At 40.4% G+C, this 11,325-nt stretch overlaps 1 protein-coding gene across 1 annotated transcript; it reads left to right on the top strand.

Annotated features, from left to right (window-relative positions):
* The first annotated feature begins 2,001 nt into the window (after positions 1-2,001).
* On the top strand, positions 2,002-10,917 carry LOC132097376 (cytosolic sulfotransferase 3-like). Its single transcript, XM_059503042.1, has 8 exons — positions 2,002-2,216; positions 2,814-2,952; positions 3,832-3,960; positions 9,476-9,576; positions 9,937-10,063; positions 10,305-10,402; positions 10,481-10,655; positions 10,749-10,917. The coding sequence occupies exons 1-8, from the start codon at positions 2,193-2,195 to the stop codon at positions 10,859-10,861; spliced, it is 906 nt and encodes a 301-aa protein (XP_059359025.1). The 5' UTR covers positions 2,002-2,192; the 3' UTR covers positions 10,862-10,917.
* The last annotated feature ends 408 nt before the right edge of the window (positions 10,918-11,325 follow it).

Below are 11,325 nucleotides of genomic sequence, written 5' to 3'. Positions count from 1 at the left end.
AATAAATAATCAATTGTATAACACAGTGCTTCCCAAACCTTCCCAGGGGGGCCTCCAGGACAGGTTTAAGAAGCACTTGTCTAACATAAGCCTAGATTTAGCTTCTCTGTTTTGAGCCATTCACAAGCTGATTTGTTTACATATTGAACAACCAGCAGAAACACTTAAAATACAATAACTTTCAATAAAAATAAATAAATAAAATACAAATTAACAAACAATATATAATGTTTAACAGATCGTTAGTTAACATGTATATAAAGGAAAATATAAATATAAGATAATGTGCATTTTAATGATTACTAATGAACTTAATAACATTATATAATGATTAACAGTTATTAGTTATTAACTCAAATGCTTACAAATGTCATTAAACTGTAATCTGATGTGATCATGCACTTCTTGAAAATCTACAAATTTAATTTGACAGATTGTTTACAATGATTAAAAGCTTCATTAATGAATCATTAACTCAATACACTTTACTGAACACTTAATCTCAGGCAATATTGTTGACTTTGATTGCACAAACACTATTTGAAGAGAACGGAACTGTGCTGGACATAACAGATCATTAATTGATCATAATTAAATGTTAACAAAATGCTTAGAGATGTCTTTAAAATTCCAATTCATAATGTCATGCTATACAAAGAATTACATTTAAATATTAACAAATGTAATTCAACTTTGATTAATTTTTTTTTTTAATTTACAAATGTTGTGGTGGGGGAAAAAGTTTAATTAGTAACATTAAGCACTCCACACACTATTCATGTTAACACATTATTCACATTTTGTTTGATGTATAGTGTGAATGCAGACTTCTGCTCTCTTAACAAATCATTTACTCCTTGTTCATTTGTTAATGTTTTTGCAGTACTCAATTGTTGAAACTTTTTATCATTTGTAAATGATACTACATGTTTACTAATCATTCAGTGCCTTTATGGATATTTGACTTTTAGTCACTTTAACAAGGTCTAGTCATGAGTCCGGGCCCTGCGTTTCTCCTTCTCACCCCCAGAGGTCACCATCTCCCGTCCTCCTAGAGTCCATTCCCCAAACTCTCAAATATACCCTCAGCTGTTCCTCATCATCATGGACTATTTACACACCACACTCCCTCCACTCTGGCTGGCTGAATTGTATTTGTATCTGTAATCGTATTTGTATGGTTATTTCTTGTTTGTAGGTTGTGGATGCAAGTCGTATTTGTATCCCAGTGCTCTGTAGATTTGTGCTACCCTGTCAGATTTTACTACCTCCCATTAAAACAGTGAAACGAAAAATGCTACTTGTAAATTTATGGTTTATTAACATCTACACTTACTGCAACCCTAAGCCTACCCTTACAGTAATGCAAATACAGTAATTATGTGCTATATTCATAGTAGAAGCTAGAAGAGATACAGCTACAGAAAACACAGTAGTTAACAAATAAATAACTTTCTACCTATTAGATTGTCTTTTATTAAAGTCTACACCAATCCTTAAGCTTAGACCTACCCTTACAATAATGCAGATACATTAGATGTTGTTTAGCATGAGAAAAAGGACGCAATTTCGATGTGTGCATGCGCAGTAAACCCTGGTAGGAAAATCTGACGGGTTGGATAAAATGTCAGAACACTGGTCCTGTTTTTGTTTGAGTGTTTTCTGAGAACTTGTTTGATCTGTTTCTGTTTTGCTTTTGTCTGTTTTTGTTTATGACATTTTCTTTCACCTGCACCCAGACTCAGACACAGTTTTTTCACTGTGCTCTCTTACCAGGGGTAGTCTGTAAGTAGTCTGGGACCACTGGGATAAAGGGCCCGTTCACTTCCTCCAAGTCTCCAAGATAAACACACACAGCTCCTTTTGGCTCAACACTAACTTCCTGTAACAACAAAAAGCCAGTACTTGAGGGGCCCTAGGCAGTGTCCTTTGTGTTACTTTTACTGAATGAACTTGCATAACCTGTTGTTTGAGGTTAAGTACAAAGTACAGTGAGAGGGGTGGGGGAGGGATAGGCAGGGGAAGAGTGAAGAATAAGATAAGCTGTGATTTGAAGACATGAGCATTGCACGGTGCTATGGAATGTAGTTTAACAAGGAAGAAGCTATAAGAAACATTTGAGAAGAGTAAAATCAAGGTGGATAATAAGGGGAAAAAAGGTTGTAAAAAACGGTTGCAAAGGAATCAGGATAATGGAAACCCCTGACTCATCATCAGTGAGTAAAATATGTTAAATATTTAACCATTTTAAGGAAAACCACATTAACTAATCAAAAACTGTTTCTTTCACGCTTGGGTTTGGGAATTAGGAACGGAAATTAGCTCGTTATAAATTAGATATCAGAATGTTTAAAACAAAACCTGTAATGTTATGGAAATGGAATATATGGTTTAGAAGGTAGCTGCATTTAAAGGCACTTTAAAAGAATACATTTCAGATTCAGGTTGTTCTGGGCAAACAAAAGATTATATTGTAATATCACCATAAGCAAACATTAAAATTTTTATATTTATTGGCCAGTGATAAGCTTTAAAAAGGCATTTTATGTTGTCATTGTTGCTGTTGTTGTTGTTGTCTCTGTTGTTTAAGGTTTAAATTAATCTAGAAAATAAACTGAATAAATGTAGGGTACTAAAGGTATATGCATTTGTAATCTTAAAATATGTACATATAATATATATGTATGTATTATTGTTGTTGTTTGCTTGATAATGGGTTTTAGCATTGAATTCTTATGGCCAATTATGATTCAATAATGATTATTCAGTCCTGTGAAACCTCAACAATACATTTACACTTTTTAATACTCTAGATGAAACAACTTAGTCGGCCTGAACTGTTTGATTTTGAGGGTGTTTCTATGGTCCAGCACTTTACTGACAACTGGGAAAAGGTAAAAAACTTTCAAGCAAGACCTGATGACATTCTAATCGCCACTTACCCCAAAGCAGGTGAGGGCACTGCATGTTTAACAATTTTTCCAGAATGTCATGTGACCACATAACTCATACAATATTTTCTATTTATTTATCTATTATTTTCCTTATTGTGCATATTTTAATATCAGTAACGATTTCTCTGGACTTCATTTTCAGTTACAATTTTTTATGACTTTAAATTCCCTCATTATTCACACTCAAGCTTTACTGTTTGCCAGACTTCACTATATTTTACACCACTTCTGGTCCATCCATTCTGTTCTGGTGTTAGGAATAATAGTGAGCATATATATAGTTGTGCTTACTAAGTGTGTCACTTTTTTGCTTGCTGCTTTATAATTGTTTGAAACTTAGCAAACTGGCAGCTCCAGTTTTGAAAATGGATGAATGGACATCTGCAGACACCATCTTCTGGTGAGATGTGAGAACCCCTTTAGCATGACTCTCACAGTGCATTATGGGTATTTTCTAGCCAATGTACATCGCTCATTATTGCGATGCATTATGGGATTGAATAAGTGCTCTTGATAATGTCCACTATGATTTGTATGACCACTACAAATGGCTTCCCCCTCAAGTATTGCTCTATTTAGTGGTACTGAGGCCGATTTTGGACACAGTCAATGTCAAATTCATTGTCACAGTTTTACATTCCTGTTACAAAATTGCGTATCATGTATAAATGGTTTTTAAAAAAATGAAATTTTCTAAAACCTTAGATCTAGACAGTTCCATGCAGTAAGGAAGATGACATCCAGAAATCTTGTTATACTATAATACTGATCATCTTGATTTTTTTTTTTCTTCATGTTTTCTGGTGGTTGTTGTTTTACTAATAGAGGGTTTGGCATCATACAATAATTCCTACACTCCATTCTTCATTCATTCTAGGTACCACCTGGATTTCATATATTCTAGACCTTCTATACTTTGGTAACGATGCTCCACAGCGCCAAACTTCCCAGCCTATCTATATGAGAGTGCCATTCCTGGAGTCGTGTTTCAAAGTGATGCCACCAGGTCAGAGACCACAGTATAATAAGACTTTCACATTTTCACATTTTTTTCACTTTTTGCATATTATGTTCATTATCGAGTTTGTTTGTTTGTTGTTGTAGTAAATGAGCCATGCCAAGATGTTTTTTGTTTTTGTTTTGTTTTATGTAATACACATGTACATTATGCGAATGAGAAAAATTATTTGATAACCGTGTTTTCAATGAAAATATAGAAACATGTAATAAGTAAATACATAATATATATATATATATATATTAGGAATTTTGGTGCAACACTTTTTACTTATGGAAACAAGTTATAGATGATTTGAACAAACAAAGAGTTTTGCAGTATTCCATGAGTAGTAATAAAAGCATGGATAGCAATCTTCTCTTGAAGATGTAACGGAAAAAAAAAAAAAACGCCTACCACCGCATTTATTTTTTAGTTACATTTTAGGCTGTGATCCTAAAACACACTTAGATTCTTAATACAGGATAAAGTAAAATGGTCAAGGAAGTCAAGGTCAATACATCTGTCCCTATAGTTCTCTTACGAGAATACTCTCGTGTTGTGTAAGCTAGCTTCCCTTAAAATCCCTTTTCTCGAGAATACTGAAGCCAAAAAATTATCCTTAATTTTATAATTAATTTAAAATACATTGCTGCACAAGCAGACCTAGGCGAGACGGCTCGTGCGCCTATTAGTTGCTCTGCAGCAACTGCTGTAACCTATCGAGGGACTGCTCGTGACGTAAGCACCAATGAGGGCGCGGGTACCTGTGCACGTCACATACCGCCAAAATGGGCGTGGCTTATGCCTGTATAAGCTGAGACTACATGGGTTATTCTTAGATCTCTTCAGCGAAGTGTTCACATCACATCCCTGTTCTCCGGAGAAGCCTGCGCTGTCTGCAAGCCTTCTCATTGGGACGAGCCATCTCCCTCGCAGACAGAAGCGGGCCTTCTTTTCACCGCTTCAGCCGCCGTTCCTGCTGCGCTATCCGGCACCTATATCCTTTCTCTATATTGTATTTGCATTGTGTGTGTTCGCCCCGCGACACACACCTTTCTAAAAGAGCTAAGGCGTTGTTTCAAATGCCTCTCTTTTCCAAGTACGGCTTGTGCAGAGCCTCCCTCAGCGATGGGGACTGTCACATCCTGTGCTGCTCCTGCCTTGGAAGAAACCACGCGGTTTCCAAAGGCGGCTGCCCGGAATGCGATGCCATGGCTATGTCGACCCTTAAGGCTCGTCTAGCCTCCTTTGACGTGGACCCTATCCCTCCACTTCTCTCTTCTGGGCTCAACGCCTCACACTAGTCCCGCTCCTGTCCTTCCGGAACTCCACGAGGAGCTAACTAAAAGCTGGAAGGCGCCATTTTCTGCTAGGCTGCAGCCTACTGTCTGGTTGACGCTCTCCCATGTGGATAACACGAAAGACAAAGGCTACCTCTCCATTCCTGCCATCGAGGAACCGGTAGCACATTTTTGTCCACCTTCTGCTGGATAGCGGTCAAAGCCCTCGCTGCCCTCGAGAGCCTGCAGGACAACTTGGCTCGGATCTGTCGCATTTACACCGCCGCTGGTCAAGCCACGTCAGTGCTTCATGCCATGGCTGTGCTACAAGTGCATCAGGCCAACCTTGTCCGCAAAATGGATGAGGCGGGCCCAAATCCTGAGAGCTTTACGAACCTCAGAAGCGCTATGGACTTAGCTCTACGAGCCACCAAGTCCGCTGCACAGGCTATCGGCAGGAGCATGGCTTCCCTCACTGTGACTGAGAGACACTTGTGGCTGACTTTGTCCGACATGAAAGAGTCCGACAGAGCCACCTTCCTCGACGCGCCTGTGTCTACAGCCGGTCTCTTCGGCCCAGCAGTCAAGGGCTTCACGGAGAGGTACTCTGAATGCAGAAAACCTTGCAGGTCATGCGGCACTTCATACCGAAATGCTCTAATTCCACGACGGGCCGTTCCAAAAAACAGCCACCCAACTGGAACACATCGCCACAACACCTCCGCCGCCAGCTTCAAAGTGCTGAGGGTTTCAGCAATGCTCATGCTCTTCGAGCCGTCACAGACCGCCTCCCCCTCGGGAACCCAAGCAGAAGATAGCGCTTAAACCTGAGCCCTCAAAGTCTTCCTGACCACACTAGGAAGATGAAGATGGTCGAGATTTGTTTCCACCAGACCGCCATCAAAGATAGCGCGTGCCGCTCTCTCAGTTCCCTCAGCAGAGGTGACTGGAGAAGTGTATTTCACAGCCAACGAACCCCTTACACAACCCGCTCACCTGTACCCAAAAGCCGTTTTCGTGGCCACCCAGATAAATCTCAAAAAGAGCATTATGTCTGTCTTTCCGGCTCATGCCGAAGGTGTTGTAAATGTAGCAAATGTGCCCACGTCCCAGTGCTCACCCATAAACATAAGCATGGCCCGTTCAGTGTCGCACACTCATTCATGGCCAATATCAATGCAACAGGCTCACACCGCGTGTGTTTTAAATGTAGGAGATGTGCCCGCTGTACAGTGCTCACCCCTACTCACAAACACGGGTCACTCTGTAACACTCACTTAGAGCCCCCATCAATAAACAAGAAACGCGTTCTGTGTGCAGAAAACCCATCAGTAGACACAAAATGTGTTCTGTTTGCAGAGAGCACGCACGCCTCCCTGAGTGTGCGCCCACGAGCGCATTATCCTGGGCGTGTCAGATTGGGTAATATAAAACCATATAAAACTATACAAGGATATTCGCTGCAGTTCGCTCGTAGACCCCTGCCCTTTCGAGCCAGGGCCGAAACCACGGTGAAAGAAGAAGTAGCACATCTTCTTCGTGCCGAGATTACAAACTGCTGAGAAAATGTGCTATAGAAAACATCCCGCTGATCCAAAGCGATGCAGGTTTCTACAGCAGATATTTCCTCGTCCCAAAGAAGGATGGCGGTCTCAGACCCATCCTAGATCTCAGTCGTTTGAACAAAGCCCTCATGCAGAGATCGTTCAAAATGCTCATGATTCTCACAGAGCCTCTACACACTGGCAGAATGCCTCCTCGTGTGGTAGCAGCACAACCTGCGCTCGCTGAGAGCAGTGCACATGCCAGGATGTCAGAATGTGGGTCCAGACATGCTGTCCAGAGACAATGTTCCCCCAGGGGAATGGTCCCTGCACTCCCTGGTAGTCCAGTTACTATGGGACACCTTTGACATAGCGAAAATCGATCTCTTTGTGTCGCCAAAGAATGCGCACTGCCCAGCACTTTTCACGAAAGGTAGGGACGCTCTGGTGATCAAGCGAATCAGGGAGAATTAATGCTCTGTGCTCCTCGTGGCGTCGCTCTGGAGAAACCAGGTTTGGTTCCCAGAGCTGATGCAGCTAGTGAACACTATCCCATGGCCGATTCCGGTGAGGAGGGATCTCCTCTCTCAGGCCAGGGGATCAATTTGGCACCCACGCCCCGACTTATGGGCCCTGGACATCTGGGCCATCAATGGGTACCCGCAGACATCCCAGAGGGAGTGTTGAACACTATTACACAGGCTAGAGTGCCTTCTACTAGAAGGCTTTATGCTTCAAAGTGGTCAGTGTTTTCTGGCTGGTGCTCGGGTCAAACCATAGACCCACAATGCTGTAGCACTGCGGAGATTCTCTTCTTCCTACAGGAGCCGTTGGAGAAGGGCAGGTCCCCCTCCATGCTCAAAGTGTACGTTGTTGCCATAGCAGCATTTGTCAAACCTATGCTTGGCCAGTCACTGGGAAGGAACGATCTCATCATTCATTTCCTGAGAGATGCTAGGAGATTAAACCCTCTCCAGCCCCCTCTGGTTCCTGTCTGGGAACTCTCCACTGTCTTAGACGCTATGAAGGACAGCCCCTTCGAACCGCTGCAGTCCATGGATTTGTGGTATCTTTCATTTAAGGCCACTTTCCTTGTGGCTTTTGCCTCGGTCAAGCGAGTGGGTGACCTGCAAGCACTCTCTGTGAGTGCTATGTGTATCGAGTTTGGACCTAACGACTCTAAAGTCATTCTCAAACCAAGACATGGTTATGTCCCCAAAGTGCCTTCCACTCCATTCAGAGCACAAGTCACTTCACTGTCAGTTCTTCCAGGATCTGATAGTGAGGGTGATGAGAACCTCCTCTACCTGGTCAGGGCACTGAGGATATATGTCGGACGGTCTGCTGCTTTCAGACAGTCAAAGCAGCTCTTTGTTTCTCTTGGTGGCAGCACTAAGGGACTAGCCATGTCGAAACAGAGCTTTTCCAGATGGATAGATGCTATCGCTCTGGCTTATAAGTCTAAGGGTCTTTGCTGCCCACTGGGCATCAGAGCTCATTCCACAAGAGGCATGGCCTCCTCATGGGCATGGTCCAGTGGAGTTTCACTCCAGGACATTTTAATTATGGCAGGCTGGGCCTCCCCATCTACATTCATAAGGTTCTATAAGCTGGAAGTTCCTGCCTTGCAGGCTAAGCTGTTGTCAGTCTAGGTGTAATATCCACTGATCTGCCCGACTTGGCGTCGTGCAGACAGTGTTTCATGAGCGTGCTACTAGCACGGGTCTAAGACTAACAGATCAGGCTGACTTAGGTCCTCCCTGACTGTAATTCTACAATCATATCTGTCCATCTGGCTCAGATGTCCAACTGATGTTAGCCTTGCTTCTATGCAGTTCAGGCTGACTCATGTCGTTCCTGACTGTTATACTGTGATAAGCACCCATGTCCTTCGAGATGGTCATATTATATTCTCAGACCCACGTTCGTTGGTCTGGATTTACCCACTATTATGTATATCCCGGGCACATGCCCTTGGGAATATGTGTGTGGACATTACTAAGCACACACAGTGTTTTACATTGGGTTCCCGTAGCGTAAGCTAGCTTACGCAAAGTAACGTAGGTTCTCTCTAGATGAGGGAATTAGTGTTGTGTAACCCTGCCGTGATTAGAGCAAAGTTAGTAACAGAGAAAAAAACTTTAGATCTATGATTACTTTTTGCAAATACTTTTGAGATATATTTAGACTTTGCAGATTTCACATTTTTTTACATTTTGTACATACGATATTTGCAGTTTTTCCTTGGCATGGGTGGTGGCATTATGACGTGGCTCAGTTTTAGTGAAGTCATACTTCACTGTAATTAGAGGTTGAGAATGACAGCACACATGAATATTAAAATCACCAAACAAAAGAATATGATCATTCTTATACATCACCCACAAATGTATTCAGTTAATTCATAAAATGACAATAAAATAATGATCATACATTATTAACAACTTTAGAGTTGCTTTTCCCACAACAAGTCAAGACAAAGTAGAGTATTGTGTATGCAAACACAACTGCAAGTTCTCTGTCTGGACAAATCTATCTGGAAAACACCTAAACACACAAAAGTGTCTAATATTTCACTGTTTTATATAGGCATTCACATACCTCCTGTTTTTGAAGACAATAAATCATGTCTTGACTGCACCGCAAAGAAACTAGGATACTTTTAATTTAGAGCCACGCTTTATTACTAACTTTCAGGAACAGAATTGGCTGATAATCTGCCCACTTCTCCTCGCCTCATCAAAACTCATTTACCTGTCCAGCTTGTGCCCAAGTCCTTCTGGGAGCAGAACTCAAAGGTAAAGAAAATGGGATTTTTTTTTTCTGTGATGTTTTGATTTTGGGTGATAATGTCATAAATCTTCCACAACAGAATGAAAATGGTGTAAAAACTAATTTCATGTAATCATCTTATGTGACTTAAGTCAAAAGTTCTATCTTTATTTAATTTAATTTCATGTTTAATAGACAGTGTTATTGAAATTCAGTTTATTTAAATGAAATGTTTGGCAGTTGTGGTTGGTAAATAAATAAATACATTCTTTATAATACATTATTATTACATAGAAATAAATAATTTCACACATTTTAGCTGTGAAAACCTAGTTTGTTTTTTTTTGTTTGTTTTCTTAACTCAATTTTTTCCCCACTCATTTTAGATTGTGTATGTAGCTCGGAATGCAAAAGACAATGCAGTTTCTTATTTTCATTTCGATCGAATGAACATGGTACAGCCTGAACCAGGAGACTGGAACACTTTTTTACAGAAATTTATGGAAGGAAAAAGTAAGTAAAATAATTGTCAAAGTCTTATATATATATAATCAAATAAAGCTTTCTGGCCAGTTACATTCTGGAACATTTTAATATCACAGAAATATATTACTGTAAATATAATATTATCACTACAAGAACATTGAGAAAGTAAAAAAAAAAAAAAAAAAAATCCTATTATCAGTAAACCCCACATGAATCAAGAAAGTTGCCCCAGATTAAAATATTTTAACATCAGACTTTTTTATCCTAGATGTGTTCGGCCCTTGGTATGACCATGTCAGTGGATGGTGGGAGAAAAAACTGACTTATTCTAACCTACTGTACATGTTCTATGAGGATTTGGTGGAAGTAAGTTCAGTAACATTTGAGAGTAAAATCAGTATATTTAATGTGTCAAAAGTGTATAATTTACTGTGACCTTTTCAGGACACAGGACGTGAGTTGGAACATTTGTGTTCCTTCTTGGGTTTGTCAACCCCAATTGAAGAGAGGGAGAAAATAACAAAAGGGGTTCAGTTTGATGCCATGAAACAGAACAAAATGACCAACTATTCCACTATCCCAGTCATGGATTTCAAGATCTCACCCTTCATGAGAAAAGGTAAAAAAAAACTACTAAATAATGTAGTTCTTATAAATTATGTTCTTTCACTTGCTTTATATATATTCTTTTTTTTTTTTTTAATTCCAAAAGGTAAAGTTGGAGACTGGAAAAATCATTTCACTGTGGCACAAAATGAACAGTTTGATGAGGTCTACAAACAGAAGATGAAGAACACCACTGTCAAGTTCCGCACTGAGATCTAATATTGATGAAAAAAAAATGATGTTTGATGTCTTGATGAAATAAAAAATTAGCAAAATGTTTGTTTGTTTGTTTGTGTGTTTGTTTGATTTTGTAGGAATATGTTAGCCTTAAGGGTGTAATCCTTAAACTGGTGTGCTCTGAAACATTGACAAAATTCACATTTATAAGCATTCAAAACTTACAGTCTCTATTCGGATCAATGATTTTGCTGTCATCGTTCTGCACTTCATCTAATGAATAACTGGCAGGAGTGGTGGCAGTTATTTACTGTATTGACACGAAACCACTCAGTATAACTGCAGGACTGCGGGTGTCGCTGTTGGACAGTGTTTTCTCTACTTCCTGTTGGGCTGCTGGCCTTGCTGTAGCAAATCGTAGCGCTGTGTAGCTGTTTTTTTCTTTTCACGAAGGCCATTGCCCAGGAACTGTTCCTCCTCTTCAGTCGAGTCGGCATCCCCTCCCA

The sequence above is a fragment of the Carassius carassius genome, chromosome 21 (genome assembly GCF_963082965.1).
Source record: "Carassius carassius chromosome 21, fCarCar2.1, whole genome shotgun sequence".
NCBI classification, from domain to species: domain Eukaryota; kingdom Metazoa; phylum Chordata; class Actinopteri; order Cypriniformes; family Cyprinidae; genus Carassius; species Carassius carassius.
This window is presented reverse-complemented; position numbering and strand designations above follow the sequence as displayed.